Raw genomic sequence first — 25,434 nt, 5'->3', positions numbered from 1 at the left:
TAGTTACATTTTAGCATATTTCTTTCTCTTTTCCGTATCTTTATTACCTTTCTTTGTTAAATTAATGAAACAAATATAAATTAGATTAAAATACCGTCAGTCTCTTTCTTCAGGTTCCTTGGATGTTTTTGTGCTAAAAACAAACGAACGAATTTGGTAAACACTGAGAGTTTGTTCTTTGATCAAATGTAATATGCAATTCAAGATCAATTTTGTTCCTGTGTGGATAATTATCCTGTTCGATTATGTAAGTTTGGATGTAATAAGTTAATTTTTGTTTTTGTTTATAACAGGGAAAGCTAATTTAATTTGTATTTTCTCCTGAGTTGTCAAGAAGCTGAGAAATGGACACATTATGCTACTAATCTTTCTCATATATATATGTCGTAAGTTAAAAGCTTAGTAAAGGTTGATGAGACTCAAAGATTAATATGAAATATATGATGATAAAGTATATGATTTAAAGAGGTACAGCGTAGTTTAAGCTCTGATGTATTTATTACTGGAGAAAACCAAAACTATTGAATTGCACAAACATAAAAGGTAAAAAATGCATAAATCACAAGATGAGCATTCATAAAAGTAAATGGCATATGTGTGAGTAATATCAGTTATGAAACTCCTTATCAAGATATAGGCTAGGTGCACCCTCAACTTACCTTCCAAAACAAAATCTAATCTAACCTAGGATGCTGGGTTCTACCTGACCAGAATGATTTGCCTCTGATGTAAAACCCTCTTCGTTTCCAAAGTTGACTTGCAGTGCTTCAAGTCACGTAGTAAATTACGTGGATGCATTCTAACCTACCGTAACCTAACCTAAGCCACTGTGCCAGAATCTACCGTTTTTGAGCGTATCCCTAATAGGCTAATCCTCTTCCTAACTGGACCTTGAATGGCATAAATCATACAACTTAAGAACAGATATTTAACACAGCCCAACCTTGCACTTGGAATCAATCTGGTAAGGAGGCTTGCCCATCTTCCCCCTCCCCCCCCCTTAGCATTGCACCCAGCACGTTTCTTACCTTAAGGCTGGAAGGTTCAGCTAGAAGACATACATTTGTTCCTTTTATCTCAATCCTTGCACACCAGATCAGCCATTGTTAAAATGAGTAAATAAGGTAACAAAATGAAAATGTAAATAAAAAAACAAAGACTACTTGAGTGCTCTTTTATAATATATATGCTGCAAGTGGCCAAGTCTTCCCAAACAGTATCCAAGAAGTAACAGGATTTTTTCAAATGAACAACAGTGGAATTAGAATATAATGTTAGTCAACAGATATTTATTGGTAAATAAGTAGATTATTATTCACTTGCTCCTTATATTTCCTTTGTAAAAATCACAAAATGGCCATAATTTGAGAATTTATGGTATTTGATTCTTGTTGGCAAGGAACTAAAGTACCTAGCTTATAGATTTTGTCATGTAAATCACTATTGAAAGCTGCAGAGCAAATTCAGAATTCAGTTTTGTTGCATGGGATGAGTATTTCTTAGTGTGAAATTATAAAGTCTAAAGTTTTTGTAGTGTCAGGCAAGACCTATACACACTAACGGATCCAGAAAAATTTCATGGGGTGTCACCAATTTTGTATACATCATATATATATATATATATTATATATATATATATATATATATATATATATATATATATATATATATATATATATATATATATATATATATAAATACATACATATAACATTTTCTAAAAATTTTATTATGCTATGATAGATTTTAAATTTTTTTTCCCAGTTTTATATTTCTCATTTATGTTATTATTATCTAAATCTTCAATATTATTATTTTGTCATTATTTTTCATGGGGGACCATGTGCCCAGGTGCCCCCTCCCCTGGCTCCGCTAATGACAGTGCAGATTATCATGTACAAAGGCAAGCTGTGTTACTTGTTTTTAAGAACGTCCAATTCTTATTTACTCTGCATTCAGGTCTTCAGTTCTTTGGTCCATAATTTAATGGATTTTATACACTACATGGTTAGGATGGCTATTTATTTTTATCTTACTTGCGATATTGGTATCATGACAGTAAAATGTTAAAGTCTTGGCAGTACAGTGCATTTAGAGCAGGTACTCTAGAAAAATATGCAATCCCCAAAATTTACATAAAATTTTGATGATATCTTGAAGGTAGTATGTAAAGAATTGTAAGATACTGGGAGCAGAATAAAACTTGATTTATGCCGCTCTGTTATCACCACTTTCTTTTTATATGTTCATTCTGAAATCCTTCCAGTGTTTTAGTTTTTATTTGTGGTTATTGCAAAATTGCAAATATGATTCTGTCCAGAATAAAGGGAATGTATAGCTTTTTAAGAGTTGTTAGGGACTGTGTGTGAAATTACTTTATAGAATCTTTTGCCAAAAATAGAGAATTCGGTCTTGTTTTCAGTTTCATCTTTGCAGTTTTTGAAGACGGATTTTATCCATTGTATATTACAGACTGTATATAAACACAAGTCAAGTATGCCAGACAGAAATGAGCTGAGTGTTTATTCTCAAAATCTTTTCAGGTTTCATCATTACAGCTTATCCTCCGTCCTGTTGGTGTGGGAAGGAATAACTTAGTGGTTTTTGATGCGGAAAACAGCCAGACATTTTGCTATCCAGATTTGGAAGAGGTAAGACCTCATGTCTTATTCTTATATCTTATATAGATATTGTTTTAGGTAATCATACTTTGATGGGGTGTCCAGAACAGCTGGTATTTTAAGTGGGACTAATTAGGACTCATAACAAAAAACATATTGGTAATACTGTAATAGCTGTTTTTTGAAAGTAATGGATGTTGTGTTGCAACTTTACTGCTAATAAATCAGCAAGGACTCAAACCTATTTTTAACGAAGACCAGTTGAAATTTAGAAGCATCCTGTAACATGTTAGAGATATCTCTAGTTATTTTCATGGCTCTTCTTTTTAGGTTGCACGAGGGGATTGTGTTGCTTGTCCCATTGACCTTAGTACAAGGATTCAAAGAAAGCTTGTGTAGCTTAAGTGTTCAATAGTGAACTGTTTTTCTGATAGTTCAAGAACAATTGTGAATACTTCATAAGGGCCTTGTTTAATCCCTAAGCCAGTAACACTAACATTTTCTAGCATTTCCTTTCCTGCTCATCTGAAACCAAAAGGAGGGTTTAATAAATTAAACACCCTGCCAGCCACTGATAAAGATAAGGAAATGTCTTTCAGGTAGTGAATGCGCATCACGAACACATGCCCGCCCGAGACAGGGACCATGGACTTGATCCCCACCATGAAGAAACTCAGCTAAGGAACAATGCGAGAGTCATCTGCAAGGAGGTCAGCGGCTTCACACACCTTGAGAAGTAGGTTTTTTTTTCTTTGGCAATGAGAGTATTATATCTGTTTTTTGACAGTGAGAGTAGTATTTACAGTAAGTCAAATAAGGTTCTTATTTTTGGGCAGCAGCTATATTTAATTCCAGAAGTTAGTCAAGTTTTTGATGAGTGCATTTTTTCACTTTCTGTATTTGTAAACTTCATTCTGTTGTAAAGACAGAATGGTTAATGTTAACATATATACTTAAGTTTAATTTGCTGTAAATGAAATAAGGTAGTTAAAAGGGACAAGTAACTTTCCTTACTCTGTATTGAGAAGTAGGGCTTTTCCTAAAATAATTCAGAAGCTAATATTTTACAAATGATTTAAGTGCATTTTACTATTACATTTTCTTAGAGTTCATGCACTTCAACATTTTAGTAGCAACTAAATAATGATACAGTCATCCGTGACCATTGATGTTAAGAATCCATGACCATTGATGTTAAGGTGCCAGATAACCATCACTCATTCAGTGAGTTGGCCAAACCATCACTCATTCACTGAGCCGGTTACTAGGAGAGTTTTTGTGCTTTTGAAAGCTCAAACTTCTCTATTTACAGTATGTAATGGTAATAAAAGACCTCTTCAAATACTGTAGAGAGCTGTGGTTTTCATAAACTCTCCAGATATTTTTATATCTAAACAAGGCTTCTTTTGTTAACATTTAAGTTATTTTAATTGCATTCTAATCATAAATTAGAGGTCAGATTTTACTCATCATAACTGCTTCATGTGTTCAAAACAGTTGTGAACTATGATGTATATCAGTGGTCCTCCTGATGTTTAACTAAATATGATATGAGAGTAATTTCCATTTTATACTAAGCAAAAATGTTTTGAAATTCTCCAAAGGGTTTATCCAGTGCCAGCACCGAAAGACCTCCCTAAGAAGAACAAGAGAGTAAAATGGCTGGCTGAGTGCATGGGATATGAGCCTCTCTTGTCTCACTGTTTCACTTTCAACGTCTCCAATGTTGATGCAAAGTGTGAAAGCCTCCTGGGAATTAAATGCGGATATTGTTCAAAGGTAAGTAGTAAAACTAGGAGAAAGGATGGAAGAAATATCTCAGAATCAACTCGATATTATATTGTAGAAGGTGAAGTACAGTATGTCATATGCTATATTTTTATGTGACTAATTGAATTGATGGTATATTTAGGAAGGCACTGTCTTCATTTCATGTGCCTGGAGTATTTCATCAGTATAAATGTGTGTGTGTGTGTGTGTGTGTGTATTGGACAGTATAATAAGTTTTTAAAAGACGAAATCTTTTTTGTAATAGTGACATTATTATTATTATTATTATTATTATTATTATTATTATTATTATTATTATTGCTAAAAGATTCACAGTTTCGTGAGGAACAATCTGAATAATAAAAATCCACACTTATATAGTAAATATATTACTATGTAAAAAGAACCAAAGACTTTCGAACACCTGATGAGGAACACCGTTCACATTATTATTATTAATATTATTATTTGATTTATTCAGACCACAGAGTCAGATCTGTATGCCTTTTGGATGGATACCCCAAAGGATTAAACTCTCAACAAGAGGAAAACAAATTGTTGTTTGAAAAGGATGGAGTTGGACAGTTAAATGCAAAGAGAACGTAGAAAACAGGTGAAAAGCAAAGTAGGGGACTTAGGAGGATACTGCAAGGGACTTGAGATGGTTATCATTATGAAGTACTCAGACAAGAACAATATAGTTAAACAAGTAAGACAGCTGGATGATAATGGACCAGAGGGAACAAGAGAGCAATATGTCAGTACAGTAAACCCCCTGCATTCGCGTTCTCACAATTCGCAGACTCGCGCATTCGCGAGTTTCTCTGTGGAACGTAGCTACCCATTTTTCGCGGAAAATTCGCCCATTCGCCGTATTTTTCACTGAGAAATATTCATTAATTACTGTATTTTCATATAATTTTCATGAATAAATGCACTTTTTGTGATAAAACTATTAAAATGCTTAGGTTTAAGCATTTTTTCAGGGTTTTTCTTGTGTTTAAACTATCAAAATAGGCAGCTCTAAGTGTTTTTAGAGGGGTTGCAAGTATTCGCGGATTTTAGCTATTCGTGGGGGGGTGAGGTATGTATCCCCCGCGAATACTCGTGGTTCACTGTAGTCAAAGGACTCTGCAAAGTTGAGTGTACCTTTAGTACTGTTTACATGTACTGCAAAAGACCCACTGTAAGTTGTACCCCCTGAAGGAGTACATTTGATAACCTAATGCTTGTTAGAAGTATGCTGCTATTAGGAACACCAGGGGATACAGCAAGGTACTCCAAAAGCTGTCTTCTAGAGCAAGTCATAAGCATTGATCTGTGTATTTAGCATATTAGAAGAAGGTCATATATATCTGTCTATTAGCAAAAGTTTGTAAGAGCTAGGTACATGTTTCCATAATTTTGTATAAGAATTTAGGTATCCATACAGCAGTTATATAATGATAAAATCTGTCAGATATTTGTGGAGAATGGTTTTCAATTGTTTAATCATAACTCTGTCAGTATGCCAGTGAGGTTTACTGCTTATATTGTACTCCACACTATAAAGAATACTGAAGGCTCTTTGCCACATCCTTATAGCTCCCAGCTGCATTGATTTTTACCTTATACTTTTAATGCATTACCTTTGATCTCTTTCAACCTAGCTTTCCAACTTCTAGAGTTCTGCTTTTCTCCAGTTTTTGCCTCGTTTAAGAAAAAATCAAGCAAGAACCTAGAAATGAAATGTACTGGTCTTGTTGAACTTCTTCATATTGATAATGATATTACTTGCATTAGAGACTATAATGATGATAATGCCTTGTTTAGAGACTACATGGCTTATTGTAAAGTAGATTACGGTAAAATACCATGCCCTGCTAAACAAATTTTCTTGTGTTTTTTGTTCTATTTATTTTGACATTGCTAGATGTTCTGTTATGACTATTTTTTTTTTTTTTTTTTTTTTTTTTTTTTTTTTTTTTTTTTTTGACAGAAAATCTTACTCGGCATTGGTAAGAGAGTTATTATTTCAAACCCGGAATACCCACATTACCTTGATGACGTCATCTGCGAATGGATAGTCGAAACGCCAGCTCCATCTGAATTAGAAGTCGATTTTGAAAATTTCAATCTACCCCGCCGCAATGAGAAAGGTAAAAGATTGGCAACAGATTAATGAAAGTTAACTTCAGTTAGCAAGCGTTTCTGAAGTTATCACACTTCTGCTTAGTCCAGTTAAGTACAGATGACATATTTTCATAGGTTTGGGATTAGATTTACAGCATAAAATGTCCTCGAGGAAAATTCATGTTTCTACCCTCTCTTATCTTTTAGACCAGTGTCATCGAGGCTCATTGAGTATTGGTGAGATGCAGAAAGGTGAGAAAGGAAAGCCCAAGATGAAGATCATTGAAACTTTTTGTGGTAGTGGTCTTCCAGATCCTATTAACTTTATTGCCAAAGGAGCCATTATTAGGTAGGTGTGTGAACATACTTTTTTTTTATAATTTACATTTCATAGGTGAACATTTTGGACCCAGAAACAGGCTCCAAGTGTCAGAGTACATAATTTTTTAAAATTACCAATACAGATCCATCACTTTATTGTAGCCTATTTTATGCTTCACATGAAATTCCCAGACACCTAATTTCACTGCTTAAATAAAAATAAGAGGATGAGCTTGATCTAGAATTAATTAACTTAGGTCTTTCACTGTACCACTGAAAAGGGGAGTGAAAGGTATGATTACCAAAAGCATGGTATCTAACACAGATATCCAATATAACAGAAAGGTTCATGGAATCCCAGTTGTGGAGGGGTCTCTTGCAACTTGAACAAGAATAACGAAAAGTCTTGCGGAGGGGAGCCATGAAAAATACAGTTTTTAAGAAGAGGACTGAAGGGAGCTTCGAGTGAAAGACTCAACCAAGATAATCAGACTCAGAATCAAGGGAGATCACCTCCAGGCAGCTGAAAGACCCAAGGAGCACTTCCTAATTGATTGCTGCCACAAAATTCCTAGATGACTGAAGCACTGATAATAAACTTATGTATGGACAGAAAATTTTAATAAAGGGGAATCAACACGTCTGAAAATGGTCCCTACTGTCTTGAAAGAAACTTCATACTTGTAGAGTACTCACCTGAAGATCCTTAAATGTGAAGGCTGCATATCTTTCAAGTTCTGATGGAGTCTTGAAAGTGACTGATACTGTAGTCTCCCACATCTGAAGAGGCTCCAGATTGCATGAAAACATTGATTCTCGAGGCTGCTAGGTTTACTATTGTTGAGCAATATAGTATTGGCATAAGTTGTAGGCTGGTTGCACAAGAAGGTTCACAAAGACTTTGCCCAACAACAGCTATAGTGTCTGCACATTTGAAGTTTTATCCATACTGTATGGCAGGCGTGGGCTCACATGCCAGGGGAGTATTCTACTATGAATAACAAAACTGGAATAAAATTTGGGCCAGCTGGGTTCTGGTCCCTTCAGTCAAATTGTAATAGCTGACAAGCCTAATTTCATGACTAAACTAAGTACCTTCTTAACTAGATGCAGGAGAGGGGGAGGGTAGACAGCTGGTTGGCAAGAAGATTGGAGCAAGAGGAACAGCAGATGTGGGACATAGTAGGATTTTTTGGTGGCCTAGGTAAGGCCAAGCGCATTGTATACATGTACAGTACTGTATTAGTTCCATTTTGCAGGAACCTGCATCCCCCTTGCATCTGTTTGAGTGCATAATAAAGAAGTTAATGCACTGTATAAGTTAACTGGAAGATGCTGCCAGACACCAAAATATTTGACAAGTGGGATCATAGTGGCACAAATGGATCATTACAGGTGGAGTCAATTTTGAATAGTACCACATACCATGTAGTAGGCATATGTCTCATATTTAATAAGAGTTTAGGATCTGACAGGCATTATTACTCCTCATGAATCAGTTTTTAAGATTCAGATTCCCATTTTTGGATAGTGTACAGTACAGTATTGTGAGTAAAAGGCCTTCAAGTTCATATCCTTTTAGATATTTTGCATACAGTATTTTGTTTAGACTGAGTTGAACCAGATTATGATATACATATATATACTGTTACGGGAAAAAATATAAAAGAAAAAAAATCATGATTTTACAGTGCTGGTCTGTTTTGCTACAGCCTTTTGATTAGTGTAGTTAAAATACTTCATAATATTTAATAATAAAGAGAAAAATAATTGAATATCTTTGTAGCCATACAAAGCTTCTTATGTTTAATAACTTACTCTTGGAAGCTAGCTCATTGATGGGTACTATTTGTTAATGCAATTAAAAATTATTGCCCCTGTGTGGATGAAAAAAGTGAATTTGAAGTTTAGTTGTATATTGTATTTATATACAAAATAAAGGAAAATGATTATATTTTGTATTTATATACAAAATAAAGGAAAATGATTAATGGAGTGCTTAAATTTCTACTCCTCCCAACTACACCTTTCTCCTATTTTTGAAAAAATGTGCAGCAAGGACTGTAGTCAAGTGTTATATTAAGATTTTCATCAAAAGCCCTGTACTATATGGTAATTGTAGTGCATTAATGATTTTGATTCAACAGGTTTTCCTCTGGCTTGTTCTTCCCAAGACCCATTGGAGAATATGCTGGTTTCAACTTAACAGTTACATCTTTAGGTAAAATCTACTGTAGAGTTTTATTTATTGTCTTGTTTTCATGAATACTCTGCTCCATCCTTTCACTTATGCTAACATTTAACCACTTTCTGTATGTGTCCCCACATTCATCACCCTATTAGTAATTTATATGCCATATATACTGCACAAGCAGTTCATCTCAATAGCTTTGACCTTATATCTTTCATGTACATCCAACATTTACACTTTCAGTAACTTACCTTCTGTACAGTACATCCTCAACAGCCCCAAATTGCCTCTGTTAATTCAAATGTAAGCTTTTTCTAGGTCCATGTATGCCACATATAGCTTTTCCCCTTTATTTTCAAACAAACACTAGATCTCTACGCCCTGTTCTTTGTCTAAGCTCGCTCTGTTCTTCTCAATCCACATCCTACCATGCACCCATGGTATACTAATTAACATTATGTCTCCACAATTTTTGTGGTCGCCTCTGTCGCCTGTGGCTTTGTAACCATTCTCTCATTCGCCTTACAAATCCCAGTCAGCCACTCAGTTAAACTCACTACCTTACAATAGTCTCTTATTTGTAATCCAGTTAATTCTAGGTGCCTGTCCATTCCCCTTTTACTTCACTGTCCTCATTCCATCCTTAGCAGTCACCTCCACAAGCATTATCAACCTTACATTAACCCCTTCTACTCTTGGGTTATTCAGTACCTGTCAGTTTTCGTACACATTCAACAGCTCTTCAAAATATTCACTTCATTGATCCAGGACTGCGCTCGCTTCTTACAGCATCTCTGCATTTGCATCTTTTATTCAGAGACAATCCATCAACATCCAGCATTTGATGATGTTTATATTATTGTGCTGTAATTAAAGCCATTATTTGATTCTCCATGCCAGGGGCTGCAGCCATTCCCAAGCCAGTGGTGAAAGACCCAGAACTTCTGGGTCATGGAGAAATTATGGCAATTCTGTTTGGGTGTATACTCATAGTTGTTGTTGCCCTCTTTGTGTGTTATCTGTGAGTATATTCATTTTTTATTTTGGACATTCAGTATTGTAGTTTTTTCAAATGCTGTTCTTATAACTCAAAAGTTTTTCCATACAATCCCAATAATCATGTATTTTACAATATCATGGTCCCACAATGTTATCAGGATCACCAGTCTTTTGTCTGTCAGACAGAATAAGAAAAATAATTACAAGGACTGGAAATCAGCAAAGCAGGAAAAGAACAAGGCAACAAAACTGTAATAGCAATTTATTACAGTATATTTTGCTATATTTAACAAATATGCTATGAACTTATGAGGACGAGGACTTGGGACTAGTTTAAGGGCTTTGACAAGCTCACATTCACCAAAGGTTGTTGTCTTGTCTTCGTACAATCAGATTGGGGGGAAACTGAGAGCAGAACTAAAAGCATGGACAATGAGGGACCCAGTGTGGGCAAAATTGCGCATTCATTTGCTCTTCCATTCTGGTGCACGTTTTTATATTCTTAGACCAACCAGATGATCAGTGTCTTAACCATCTGAATAGGAAATTTTAATTACTGTATACTGTATAGATTTAGATGTTAACATAGTGCAATATGATAGAGTAAATATAATTTTTTTTATAGAAGCTTTACTATGTTGCATTAAAACTTTCATGTTATAAGCCCTTCATATACAGTACTCATATAAAAGCTTCCAAAGGTCACAGCTTTCTTAAATAGATCTTTATATTTTTTACAAAATATTTAAGATACTCTAGTCATACATAATAAAGGAGAAATCTTAATTCTTGTTTCAAACCCAGTTTGTTAATTGTAAGGCCATTCTTATAACAAAATTTAACAAATTTCATCATTCTACAAGGGGGGAAAACCATTTAGGAGCCTTTTATTACAAAAAGCTGTCAGCTATGTATATACTGCATTGTATAAAGCCATATTGTTTCATGTAAACATTAGCAATTGCTCAAATTTGTCAACAAATGACACCAAAAGTAATAACTTATATATTAAATGAAAGTGCTGGGAATCGTTATATCTACAGTATATATGAATTTGCAAAATTATGGAACCCTTTTAGCTCATATTTTTGTCAGTTTCATGTTATGTCTGTACTGTACTTTAAAGGTGCTTGCATGTTTGAGCTGAAATAAATTGATATCGCATGTAATAATGTGGAGGCAGAGTGCTGAACTACTAGCCCTCTTAGGCCAGGTTTGAATCTCCATATGGAGGGAATTTTCTGTATATTGTACCCAAATTCAGAATTAATATTTTCAGTTATTAGGGAATGTGCTGAGTAACTTGTCATCTGCCTAATTGCATGTGTCTCTGTACCACTCGAACTAATACGTGTTTCATGTTACAGGGTTAGGCGTTACATAAAAGATCACCAGGCTGCCATGCAGCAGCATGTAATGCAAGAGAGGCTTGTATCTCAGAGACGAGGAAGACAAGAAGGTTGGTACTACCCTGTACGAGACTTTGGTATTTTATTGCAGAGGCTGATTGATAAATACTGTGTCCTTATAGAGTACAGCACAGATTTGATGGATATAAAAAAAAATTGCGGTATACTGTATATGTTATGTATTGTAACTGCACCTTAAATGAGAGTTATGGCCTTGGACCCCTCATACATTTTGAAAATACTTGTAGTCAAAATACAGTTAAAAAATCTATTTGTAGCCCCTTAGAAACATTTTAAACCTTGTTGACAACTTTATAAAAACGTTTAGAGGAAATAACGGTAGCTGATGCAGTGTCTAACTTTCATGATAATTTATTCATGTGTAGTTTACATTTGAAAGGCAAGTAATGTTCACCAAGTGTATTTTAGCTAAGCTGAGGCACTCCTTAACAGGTGATAATTAGCCTGGCATTACAGTTTATCATCCAAACTAACTGCACATGTAACATTTTGGCAACAGTGAAATAGTACAGTTAAATTAAGTCAGAATTAGAAATTAATTGATACTTTGCCACCACTGGTAGTATACTGACATTGTAAAACAACTTGTTCTAATGCTTAAACTGCCTTCTGAATATATCAGCTATTACCTTCTTACTAGTTTAAAAAACCCTAACATAATAAGCAACATAAAAACAAACAGACGGTGCTCTCACATTGATATTAATTGAATATGGGTACACACCAAAAAGTAGTGGATATAAGCAGATGAACAGACATAGCTAACACATGGGCTTACATTGTGTGATAGCTGACGATGCAGAGGTGAGTGCAAAGATGAACTTTCTTAGGTCTATGCTTAGAAAGTGGATAAGGGGAGCTTAAGAAGCACTGCATACTTGCTCTTCATGAATTAACATACTATATGCCTTTATAATATTCATGTTTGTGTAATGTTTGTGTACCCCCTATTACCCCAAAGTGGTATGAGATTTTACCCTATACAGTACTCTGTGTAAAGTTGGAATCCAAAATTCCCAAGCATTCTAGTGTTAGGCTAGTCTGTATAATGGATTAGAACATTTTGTTAAATTCATTAGTTTCTTAATACATGTACCTGTACTGTATAAGTTTTTAACATACAAAGTAGTATGTTAGGCCATAATGTAAAATGTGTATACTCTCAAAAATTAATACCAGAGAAATAATACATACTAATGGACTGTAATGGTGGCCAGTAAAGTAGGTAGAAATACTCCTCAAAAAATTGGGGCTGTGATTTGCGCGCTCATCAAAGTTAATATGATGTAAAGATTTACAGTAACGTGAAATACTGTGAGGGGATATAACATTTGTATGTAATTTAAAGTGATAAGTACTGTAATGATGGAAAATAAACTTGGAAGAAATACATACAATATATCATACCATTACAAGAACTACATCAAACATTAAATTATTGTAGTTACCTACTTATCAAAGTGATATTTAAGACTGTTCAAGATTTTGACACAAAGTACTATGATAGAGTGGAATATATAATACACTATGTGCATTGTAAAATAAATACCAAGAAAATAATGATAGTTGGGAACAGAATAATGATGTTATACTTGTTCCCATCATACTGTATTTAAACTTGGTTGTAATTGTAATGATAATGTAATGATACAGGTTTGTTGAAATTACTTACGCATAATAAAAGTTTCCCATTATAATCTCTTATTATTGCTTTCTCTTTCTTAATTTTAACTTCCTTTTCTTCAAGATTGAACACTATCATTTCTTGATATAGAACGTACATGGTATTTTCATCTGTTTATTTTGAACAATTTTCAGTTGCCCTTACTGCTATGTTAGCTGCAAGTCTTCACACAATAGGAGCTGATAGCCAGCAGGATCACAGACACCACCCAGCCACTGGAGGCCAACCAATGGACCATTGTCACAGAACGAGCCACGATGTCAGTCAGAAGAGTGTGTCCTTTCGGACGTTAAGCGGAATGTCTCAGGGTCAGTTGTCTTATCTGAAGTGTCCTCCAGCACGGCCCTGTGCCACCCCTCCTCCCCCTCCAGCTTCCCCCAAGAAGGAGCAGGTGACTTCTGCACAGCGGACTTCAGGCTCGGTGAGGTGGCTGTTCTATTATAGTATGTTCTCACATGAATAAACTTTTTATTCAATATTTTTTTTGATGCAGACACTGCCAATACCAGTAAGCTGTTCCAGAGTTGGTGAAAAAAATGGAAATTGATGAGACTAAACCCATAGACCCTTTAGGGGGATATCACATATAGGTAATCTTTCTTGGTGCACTGTAGAGAATGCTAAAGGATCTTTGTAATGTCTGTTTGACCCAAGTTAGTTGTCCAGTTCCTTAACTTTGTGTTGCTTAAAATTAATGTAATTTACTTAGGTATGAGGAATGTTGCGACAGTCTCCAGCTTTATGTATCTTACTTTTCACCCATTTTATTAGAAATCATCTTTCTTAGCTCTACAGCTTCATTTATTTAGTCATCCCTTCAGGAATTAAAGTTCTCCCCTCCCAGCCTCCCTCCAATCCTTATTTGTCTTGAAATGACAAATTGGTGTGGGTATGTTACATGTGACGCTAGAAAAATACTATCATTGATTTGTATGATGAGTTGCAGTTTAATTTCAGAATTGCCTGGAGAGTTCTGGAGAGCCATTGTACATGGAGCCCGAGGCATTTAATGAGTCCATGTCATATTTGCAATTAGGTAAGATATATCCTAGAAGCTAGGGATATAAATATAAAGGTAGATGAAAGAGAAAGAGATGATGACACTGATAAGCCACAAGTTCCTGAAGTGAATGGAATTGGGGAAGGTCTTGTGAGAATTTGTTTAAGAATGGTTCTCATTGTTGGGAACAATGGTTTCAAAAGAATATTCATACTTATACTTGTTAATGAGGAAATGTTAAAAAAATAGGTTGGTAGATTATGAAGAAATAGAGTGGTAACTTAGGTGTTAGCACTGAGTAGATGGAAGGGCATGTTGATGTGCATATAGGTAAGAAGATAGAAGAGTTCTGAAACTCTTTAACTTTTAACCATCCTGCAGCCCTGCCACCATCCAGTGATGCAGTGCTTCAGAATTTTCTGATACCATTTTGATTCTAAGCACAAAACCTAAATTTGACAGGAATACTTATACAGCAGAGTCAAAATCCGTAAAATTATATTGTTTCATTACAACTTCATTACTAATATATACCCACATTTGTGGTGTTGAAATCCCATTAGATGTGGCATGTATCACCCAGACTCTTGGGCAGTCATCATTCTCCTTTTCACACTTTTCTTGAGTCAACGGCACTGTGTCCAGAATTTCCCAAATTATTTCCAAACTGGAGGGTATCTGTTATTCAGTGCTATTCTGATCATTATCTCTTTATTCATTATTCTGTACCTGATTCTTTTCCAGCCATTTTCACATCTTTCTTTTGGTGGGCTAACTTTGAGTAGTTACACATTTTAATTATCCCAAGTATTACCATTTTTTTGCAGTCATTAATAATATTCTAGTGTTTAACTCAGTGATTTGTTCATATTTGATGCACCTCTATAGTTAATGGTAGTCTTGGCAGACCAGGTTTTACCCTTGAAGGAGTACGTCAGGGTTCATCTTTTTCCTCTTTCTAATGCTTTTTTCTTATCATTCATTCATTGTTGGGATCCCAAAGACATAGACTTCTGGGGTTATCACGTTTAGTCTCTTAGTCCCCTACCCAGTATTCATTGGGTGACGGGGAGTTATAAAATTAACTGTTTTTATCATGGATAATTAGTTTTCCCTACAAACCCATAAATCATATAGTGACTTCACATCTCATAGCCAGTATGATTTTTCTGGGCTTCATGAAAAATGAGAAAGGTATTTTATAGCCCCCTAGGGGCCTGGTTGACCCAGGCACTGTTCTTCTACTGCTATTACTGATCATCTTTCAAAAGACCGAAGAGTTTGGGGAAAGTCGAAGGCCATGAATATAAGCAAATATATGGGTGATGCGTTTGCATGAAAACTATTTTTACATTTTATAAATTTAGTTTTTATATAAGTTATGTACACACATTATTAGCTTTGATGTTTCAACATGGACTTTTAAAACCATTTACTGATAATAATAATTTTGTCAGAGCAAATTTTTAAATGTGTATATCATTGCAAGTTGAACATTTGCTTTGCCATGTATCTTATTATTGCAAATACTGAGGTCCAGTAAGTCTCTCTCTCTCTCTCTCTCTCTCTCTCTCTCTCTCTCTCTCTCTCTCTCTCTCTCTCTCTCTCTCTCTCTCTCTCCTGAAAGAAAATAATGTACAAGATGCATTAATCGTCATAATGTCTCTTTTAACTTATGACTTATATTATTTTCTTAATTTTGATTCTTGTTAGATGACATCAGTTGCAAAAAATCTCCATCAGGAAAATCAGAAGGAAGCAAGCAGTGAGATCTTCAGTTCTGGGTTCAAAATCAAGTCTTGAAGAATTATTAATGTACTGAAAAGTCTAAATGTTTTTATTTTCTGTTACTCCAACTAACTTTAAATCTTTTTTTTGTCCAAGCTATCTTTTTAAATTTTGTTTTGTGTTTAATTTTGGACCCAAAATATAGTAAAGTGTTGGCTTATTCAAATTAACTTCCAAATTTGTTAGATTGCTAAGTTTTGGAGTGGGCCAAATTAAGGCTTTGGTAACTTCAAGTGACTGCTAAATATTGTAAAATGTAATGTATCTTTTATAGTTTATTATGCCAAAATTTTATGTAAATTTGTAAATACTTATGAAAGGATGCATTAAACTCTTATACAGAACCAGAAGTTTCTTTTCCCCTCTTTCGCTTACAGAGGTTTTTTAAAGTATTTAAAGTAATAAGTGAAGTTCGTTATTGAAAATTATCATTATTTGAGTAGCGATATATGTTCTATAGCTACACAGGACAGCAATGTAAAAGTGAACTTTTATTGCAGTTTGAAGTATGTTGTAATGTTCTTTTTTTCACCTGAAAACTATGATATGTCTGCTCTGTTCCAGCTGTCTAACTTCCTTTCGATCTCTTACCACCTATCTGTCCAAGTTCTTTACCTTTACCTTACTCCGATTTTCACTTCTCATTTCCAAACATATCCTGTGGTCAAGTATCGTGAGAGTCCAGAATGGGGCTTATTGGTCTTGTTAAACTTTTATAACAATACAGTAATGCAATAGAAATATTAAATACCTCTTAAACAGTTGTTCAGGATGTACTTTCTGCCACTTCATTCTGATCTAAGGAAGGGCTTAAGCTCTTGTTTTTCAACGTATGGCTTACACTTCATATTGTGCTGCCAATAGTAAATGTTGATCTTGCAAATGTACTTCTCTGTTTGTATGCATACACTTTTGTAAATGATAATTTTAATAAATATATAGTTATGCATTTAACACTATAACTTTGTGTAAGATTAATTAATATTAATTTAAAAGAGAATATTGTCTTTATTCATATCATTACATATGCACTGCAGTTGAAAGGGCACACCTTGTTCTTTCTCCAGAATCGATGCACTTTTTCTTGGAGGATACCCAAGTACAGTACTTGTAAGGTATGAGCAAGGAGGGTTTGGGTTACCATACGAAGGTTTCAAGATTACCTTGGAAGGTAAGTGAACTTGGAGGACATTAGAATTTTTTTTAAATGAATAGCTTTAGTTTTTATTTTTTATATACAATATTTGTTGATGCCTGCATGATGCTTATTGATTTGTGCTTGCACACACTATCTCTCTCTTTCTTGACTCCTATTATACAGTACTCTCTCCCTACATACAATTCTCTCACTGTTGATTGAATTTATTCTCTCTCTCTCTCTCTCTCTCTCTCTCTCTCTCTCTCTCTCTCTCTCTCTCTCTCTCTCTCTCTCTCTCTCTCAGTCTGCATGACAAAGCTGGGTAAGCAGTATTTACATGGACCTTTCTGTAGATGTTTTATGAATGGGCAGTACTAAGATAAGAATAGGGAAGGGTTGGGGTAGGAGATGTGTATAGGATAGTTGGTAGGTTTAAATGCGAGTGCAGCTATGAAAAGAGGGGAGTTTATGATTATGATTGCTAGAAAAGAGTAAAAAAGAATTAACTCTATGTCCTGAAGATGCCAGCAGGCACCTCGTACATCAAGGTAGAGCCTTTGGAACCTTTGTAAATAAATCCCTTTAACACCTGAAGGTACCAAGAAGCTGGGCTGGAGGGATGCACGGGTGAAGAGGACACAAGATTTAAACATTGATTTGGCGCCTCATTTTACGTGTGTCAACATATGATGCATACCGTACATCCCCCGCCCACCCCCCAACTCACAGGTGTTTCTGGCTTAGCTAATCTAGAATGACTGTTTTTGTGCTTTGTTAGATTCTTAGTCAAAGCACCACATGCTGTCTCTAGGTAAAATTTGAGTGACATCCGGGAGAACCAAAGAATCTTGCCAATGAGCTTGTGCCGCTTATTTAGGATGTTCAGCACTACTGTATTACGGTCCGTCCAGGATTGTTGAGACCTTCTGTTGGTATGCCCACATCAGTGGAGGAAAAGAGGAAATAGAGTTCCAAGCAGTAAGTGGGAGGAAAGTAAGACTCCACCCTTTACTGGAAGATATAATGTGAAATTACATTAAAAATAAAGGTTCTAGGTGAAGAGATTTCAGAAAAAATGGAGAACTGGGAAATGTTTGTTATTCAAATGAAATGTGAGTTTTGTTTATGTGACTTGAAAAGATAACTCAGACGCTCCTCTACTTATGAACTTTCATCCTACGAACTTTCAGAGATATGAACAACTGTGATTGTAAATTAAAACTGTACTTTACTGTATTATTATCATTTACTTAATGTATTTCATTTACTTAATGTATTTAATGTATTTAGTTTTATAAATAATTTGTATTAATAGATACTCTATACAGTATAATGCAGTACAGTACCAGTATTGTGTTTTTGTACGAAAAAAACATAAATAATACCGTATGTATTGACTCTGAGCATATCAAGTTGGACTTATGAACAAATCAAGATACAAACAACCGTTCGGAACATAACTTGTTCGTAAGTAGAGGAGCATCTGCTATTAAATATCAAAACTATCAAATATTAAATAATTGAGGTAAAAATGAATAATTACTATATACGATATAGGTTGAAAACTTGCAGCCCCCTGCTGGCCTAAGCTCAAGTCACCAAGGTCAAAATAAATGAGAACCTGAGTCCAAGTCACGACATTTTAAGGCCAAGGCCAGGGAATCTTACTGTCAGTTCAGAAATAATACCTTACATTTGGTATTGCCCAAATAAGGCAATACCAAACTTAGCAAAAAAAAAAAAAATGAGAAAAGCTACGACAACACAGTATTATTATATTTAAAATAGGAACATCCTTTTCATAGGTAGAAAAAAAAAATCCTCAAACCTAAACTGTCAAAAAGCAAACTGGAGGTTTGTAAAGTAAAAAAAAGAAAACTGTGCCTAGAATGGCACGGCAATAAAACCGTTGCAAGAGGACCTGGGGGAAATAGGTGAATGGTTTGTAAAATGGGTGATACCATTCGAGTTAGCAAAATTCAGTCGTGCATGTAAATTATGAAAAAAACAGTGGCAACTACATTCCATCCAAGATGTGTATATAAAGTGGAGAAAGACCCAGGAATACTAAGATACATTATTAAGTGTTAGTGTTCTTTTAGTGCAAAGGAGACAATAATGAGCACGCAGTCCCAGGGTATCATCCCAAAGGGAGAACAAATTATTCAAAGTTAATGTTGGAAATTATTGTTTATATTCAAGAAAAGTTGTTTAAAGATTTTTTTGAGGATTGTTTGAACTTAATAACTTCAAATATGGTAGGTTAAAATGATTGTTTGATGGTAACTGTTTGAACAATATATATATATATATATATATATATATATATATATATATATATATATATATATATATATATATATATATATATATATATATATATATATATATATATATATAAAGTACAGCAGTTGTTCAAATACACTTTAAGAGTAGTTATTTTCCAATAATTACTGTACTCAAAAATATTTACCATAACGAATTCTTCATGTCCAAAAACAGTTGTTAGGAATTTAGTTCTTTGAAAACAGTTATTAAAATTTCACTTCTTGTAAACAATTATTCATAAACCAATCATTCATCAATACTGAATAACTTTCTGATATTTCCTTTTTGCTTCCAAATAAGTCCAGTTACTTTTTATGTGAGTTTCTTTCAAGGCTTGATTTTGGCATTCATGGAAAATTCATAGCTATATACTTCATGTGAAAATGCACTTGTCACATCACGAAATATTGTAGGCCTGCCTATTGTAAGTTTGTAACTTCATAAAGTGTTGAAGTGTTAATCTTTTGAATCAGCCTTTTTTTTTTTTACTTGCTTGACTATGTAGGTTAAGAATCAGTTAAGTGACAGTTTTACTTTCCATTTCTTACTTTGAACACAACTGAGGTTTTTTTTTAATAGTCATATGGAATGGCCATGAATATTGGTGTCTTTGGCAGGTACTAGGGAAAACTATTTTGAATATTTTTTGCTTGGGACTAATGATTTTTTTAATAATGCTTTTTTCAAAGACGGTCTAACGACCGTTTTTAACCTACTGATCAAAACCTAGGCATAATTAAATGTGCTCATTAATAAGTACACATACTTATTATAACTATGGGAAGAAATAATGCATTGTATGAATTTTAAGTACATGTTTATACTGTGATTCAAAGAAAGTCTCTTAAGAGAATTATATATTTCCTGGGGGCGTTAGAAAATCATTGAATTACTGACCGTTAGCCAATTTACATACTGAATTAGCTGAAGAGTCTAGATATCAGGGGAGACAGGATGAAGCCAGTTGCCAGATTGTTGTGTGTATGTGTGTGTGTGTGTTTTCGAGAATGAGACTATCAGCTTCGGTCTAAATGTTGACATAAGAAAGGGAGAGGCAGTAAAGTGCCAAAGAGGAGAAAAAGAGGGGGCATACCCATTAATAATTTGTTGTGATCACATACAAACACGGAGAGAAACAATTTCCTTTTTCACTCTCCAGCTGTATCGGGTCTCATTGTGAGCCATTCCTCCTTATACCATCCTTCATAGGTCTGTTGCTAGGTCTAAACATTGCTTTGTGGAGTGGGGTTGCAAGTCCCTTGCTTATATCCGGCATTCATTAGTGGACACCCATCCAGTTGCTGGCCAGATTATATTTTGGTTAGCTTCGTTAATTGAGGACCCAGTGCTGTGGTAAATATGAGCAAAGAGATGTCCATTTTCATTGGTCTTGTTTATTTGCTTTTAAAAATATTGATTTGCTCACGTATATGGGGATTATTTAGTACCAATTTGCGTTGATTTAATCCCAATCTTACTGTGCTCCTTCCATTTTTACTTAGAACATTACATTTTGTAGAAGCTTTGAGGAATTTCTAATTAAGTTCTCCAAGACATTCTGTTGTATGGAAGCTCCCTAGGCAAGCTCTCTCTCTCTCTCTCTCTCTCTCTCTCTCTCTCTCTCTCTCTCTCTCTCTCTCTCTCTCTCTCTCTCTGGGCAAGTTTTCCAAGACATTCTATTTTGTGGAAACGTTTAAAGTAAGTTCTCCAAGACATTCTGCTCTTTGGAAGTTCATCAACCATTCTATTTTGTTGTGGAAGCTGGCTTAGCTAGTTTTCCAAGAATTTCTTTTCTGTGGAAGCTCTCTAAGCAAGTTTTTTTTAAATATTCTGTTCTACTAAAGTTGTCTAAGCAAGTTCTATAAGATACTGTTATGCGGAAGCCCTCAAAGCCAGTTTTTGGCAACCCTAAACAGGTTTTCCAATACATTCTCCTCTGTGGAAACTTTCAGAGCAAGTTCTCTGAGGTCTCCGAGCAAGGGTCTCAAATACATTCTGCTCTGTTGATGTTCACTACGCAAATTCGTAGCCTTTTGGCTTGTTTTTATAAGAACGTACATTCACAATACGAAAAATGATGAAAATAGTTTTGTTCACAGAGGTTCAACACTGATTCAACTTGCAGGTGAACGTGGCATTGATTTATGTTTTTTTTTTTTTGTTTTGTGAGGGAGAACGGTCCAGTGACAGAGCAGTAATAAGAGTGAATGAAGTTGTAGTACATTAAGGACTTGGCTAAAAACTACTTTTTATATGAGTATTGAAATGTTGTACAGTTTATAACTTTATAGTAAAGTTAGTTGTAAAAACTGATAGTAAGAATACATTAACTCATGAAGTCAAATTATGGTAGGATCCGTCACATTCCTTTATAATTTACTAATATAATCGTTTTGTAAAATAATCAAAGTTGGTGTAAACTATTAAATGACAAATGAGTGGGCTATATAATTTCTTTTTTAGTAAATATTTGAACTCTACTTCTCTCCATTTTTTCTGTACACCTATCAGATAGTCACAAAAAAGGACCAATAATTAACATTAAGAGAAAAAAAATAAATAAAAAATGGGTCTGTCTTCCAGACAGACTCTGAAAATCAGCACGTAATACAGCCTAAATAATCTTGAAAGGATAATGGCATAAGCTAGAAAAACGTCTCTCTCTCTCTCTCGGGTCCGAATGCTAATGCTAAACCTTTTTTGTAGGAAAATACCCTACCAGGGCATGCAATTATCTTATAAGGTGGCCATACCTGTTAGCCTAGGCAATGGAGCCAAGCATTAGGCTCATGAATTTTCGCGTCTTTTTATATAACTACAACGATTTTGCTCTCGGTACCCGCCGAGGACACTTGCCCGCTGCAGTTACGTCAGACTCTCTCTCTCTCTCTCTCTCTCTCTCTCTCTCTCTCTCTCTCTCTCTCTCTCTCTCTCTCTGCTTTGGCTTACATGTTGTAAAGACAACCTCATAAATCTAGTTTTTCTATTGGTAACTAGCTACTTCACACTTATGCTCGCTAGGCGTTCCGCCTTAGTCTAGTTTTCTGTTAAGCAATTCTTATAAGATTTTATTTTTACCCTTAGTAATTTAAAATGGAAGCAAAAATCCTAACTCTACAAAGAGCCCAGTTCAGTTACAAGGGATATTCTTTACAACGGCACATCCTCGTATACGGTAGAAGTAGAGAAGATCTGATCTGGGCTGAGAGTAGACATACACCTACAAATGACGGAAAATTGACCGTACTTTACGCCGGAAGGGGCGGGTAGAAACTCCTATTTTCAGTAGATGTGAAGGCCTCATACACGTGCACTGCCACTGCACAAGTACACTGCATAAACCGGTTTGTGCATTGCGGTATTGTGTGTACATGGGAGTAGTTTGTGGAAGTGCGCATGCCCACGAGAGCACTGTGCTAATCCGGTCTTTTCTTGATAAACCAAGCACGTCAGAGAACAGTGACCTGATGTGCATTGTATATGTACTTGCGCAGAACACAAGCTGCGTCTTATGTTCATATAAAAACCTTAATGATGATGCAAGAAACATCAATAGGCCTGCTGGTGAGGAAGCTAAGCTAATTGTACAGTAGAAATTTTTCTGACATATTTCCACCTGATATCATAGGTAATATTATCCGGCAAAAAAAAAAAAAACCTGCATCATGATTTATTAATCTTAATACCAGGCAAACTTAAACTCCGAGAGAGAGAGAGAGAGAGAGAGAGAGAGAGAGAGAGAGAGAGAGAGAGAGAGAGAGAGAGAGGTTTTTAGCAAAGATTGTCTCAGACCATAATTGATTCAACTAATTTTGAGTGATGAGGGACAGTTGGTAATGTTCGTCTCCGAGAGAGGTGTTAAAATGGCTAAAAAAAAAAAAGGATCTAAGTTCTGCATTTGTACGACAATGATTGGGAATAGTGACGAAAAACTGCAGAAACTATTTTAGTGAATGAGTTTGAAAGTGTACGCAAGAGGAGAAAATGAGAGTAAATGTGAACAAAAGTGTTATGGATGATGAGAGAAAAGAATTACTTGATTCTTATAGGTATTTGGAGTAAATATAACAGATGATGGAGCAATGAGTCTAGAGGTTGTAAAAAGAAGTTGCAAGCGCTGAAGATCCGAGAGAGTGAGAAATTTGGAGGTGTGTAAAAAAAAGTAGCAAAAGTATTAGTTCCAATGAAAGACTGGCTTGGAGCCTTCTGAATGGCTCGGTCATGTGGAAAGATTAGGTGATTATAGACTAATGAAACGTGTATATGTATATATAATTCTGAAGGGTTAGGAGATATAAGATGAAGACCCAGAAATAGTAGAGGTAAATGGTACAGCGTTTGTGTGTGTGTGTGTGTGTGTAAGGGGTTTGCCACATTGCTGATGAACTTTCAGTGCAAAAGTGCCAGGGTTCGAATCCCAGGTGAGGCAGAGAGAGTTAAGTATGTTCAAGTAAAACTCCATTGTGCCTCTTTGTTTAAGAGTGACCAATACAATACCTGGGAGTTAACTGACTGTTGAGAGGCACAGCCAAAGTGGAGAAGTGCAAAGGGGCTAGCAACCTCATCCCAGGATATAATAACAATAATAATAATAATAATAGTAATAATAATAATAATCAGTGCATAAGTAGAATGCCTAAGAAGCTGTAGACCAAGTGACCTGTTAGTTGTTTTGAGCCTATACGAGCACCTCTAATCTCATAGTGGCCGAACCTACGCACAAACTACGCCACATTATCAGCCTCCATTACGCAAATAACCGCGAAAGTGCGTACCCATGTAAATAACGACGTAAATACATACTGTAAATAAGTATTATCATAATTTCTCTTCGCAGCTTCCGTTGGCGTGAGTTCACCAAGATAGCAGCGTGCACGTGTCTACTTAGACTGGTCTCTTGGCCTTCGATCGTACTTTTTTTGTATATATATTTTTTTCTCATCGTTCTGAAATCTACTGCGGGATACGTGTATCCTTGAATTGTCCTTTCGTGTTGTTTTTCGCAGTGAAGTCTAATGAGGTTGTCCGTCCTTGTTGCTTCTAACTTGCAACGCCGAGTATCGAGTAAAACATGTGGACCAAGCTTTTACCTCGACGAGAATTCTCGGCCTAATGTTTTTGTTTATTCATTTATTTCGTCGTTGTTTTAGAATCTTAGTTCGTTATTTATTCAAAGTAATTTAGTTTAAAAGTGGGTTGCTTCGTTTGATAATTCGTTGATCAGTTAATTTTTGTATTTATGTAACTATTTAATGTCAGCAGATCGACTTTCTATAACGGTAGAAACTGCTGTACTGTTCTCACTGAAGTCTATCAAAGCCCATGCTTAGAAACGTTGGCCAGAAAGAAAACTGAACTATTCTTCACTTCTTTTACGTCCTCCTGTTTGTATTACGCTTGCAACTTTCTAGAAATCAACATTTTCCTGACAATATACATGAGCCATTTGATAGGTATATCCCAATTAGACTACTAGCACTATAAGTTTATGTTTTTACGTTGAGCAATCTGAGCAAAGGATATTATATGCGCTCCCCTTCGTGACGTGATCGTCCAAAGACTTCTCATACTGTGAAAATGCACAAAACATAAAGGGAACTTCATTAGCCATTTACAGTAACATGTTGCAGCTCAGAGCTCGAGAACCCTGACAGGGAAAAGGCGGACCTTGGGAGTATCTTGAGGAACCCTGGTCGATGCCGGGGCCCCTGGGAGGGTACTAGGGAACCAGGGCTCTTTTTTGCGAGTACCAGAATCTTGCTGCTTCTTTCAGTGCAAAGACGACCGCTTCATTTTTTGTTTCCTTTTTTTATGACATGCAGTTTTTCAGGGACCTGGTTTTTCTTTAGGTACCTGGTCATTGACCTGTTTTTGTAGTTTCTAGGGGTGAGACGTTTTGGACAAGGCTAGATAAGTTGGGGTGTGGCGTCTGTCTGCACGATACTGAGCGTGGTCGGACTTGGTTCACAAATGAGCAGACCTGTATCCGATCCCAATGTATCTCTGTTTACCTAAGCAGTGAATCGTGTAACATGGTTGTTAGTTGACGGCT

General features: G+C 35.4%; 1 protein-coding gene across 3 annotated transcripts; it reads left to right on the top strand.

The window, feature by feature from the left end:
- Positions 1–113: 113 nt before the first annotated feature.
- LOC136834781 (uncharacterized) lies at positions 114–16,260 on the top strand. Of its 3 annotated transcripts, none has more exons than XM_067097434.1 (12): positions 114–247; positions 2,544–2,651; positions 3,221–3,357; positions 4,226–4,400; positions 6,370–6,529; positions 6,711–6,852; positions 8,972–9,045; positions 9,916–10,036; positions 11,382–11,473; positions 13,263–13,549; positions 14,086–14,164; positions 15,842–16,260. In XM_067097434.1, the coding sequence occupies exons 1-12, from the start codon at positions 194–196 to the stop codon at positions 15,895–15,897; spliced, it is 1,485 nt and encodes a 494-aa protein (XP_066953535.1). In that variant the 5' UTR covers positions 114–193; the 3' UTR covers positions 15,898–16,260. The 3 variants fall into 3 exon arrangements, with proteins under 3 accessions (XP_066953535.1, XP_066953536.1, XP_066953537.1); XM_067097435.1 differs by having other exon boundaries at positions 13,263–13,554; XM_067097436.1 differs by lacking the exons at positions 8,972–9,045; positions 9,916–10,036.
- Positions 16,261–25,434: the final 9,174 nt, after the last annotated feature.

This window comes from Macrobrachium rosenbergii, chromosome 54 (genome assembly GCF_040412425.1).
Source record: "Macrobrachium rosenbergii isolate ZJJX-2024 chromosome 54, ASM4041242v1, whole genome shotgun sequence".
Lineage (NCBI taxonomy): Eukaryota > Metazoa > Arthropoda > Malacostraca > Decapoda > Palaemonidae > Macrobrachium > Macrobrachium rosenbergii.
This window is presented reverse-complemented; position numbering and strand designations above follow the sequence as displayed.

Coding starts and splice junctions, on each gene's coding strand:
- LOC136834781 (XM_067097434.1), top strand. CDS start 194: ATGCAATTCAAGATCAATTTTGTTCCTGTGTGGATAATTATCCTGTTC. Junction 6,853..8,971: donor GCCAAAGGAGCCATTATTAG/GTAGGTGTGTGA, acceptor TTGATTCAACAG/GTTTTCCTCTGGCTTGTTCT. Junction 11,474..13,262: donor GAGACGAGGAAGACAAGAAG/GTTGGTACTACC, acceptor AACAATTTTCAG/TTGCCCTTACTGCTATGTTA.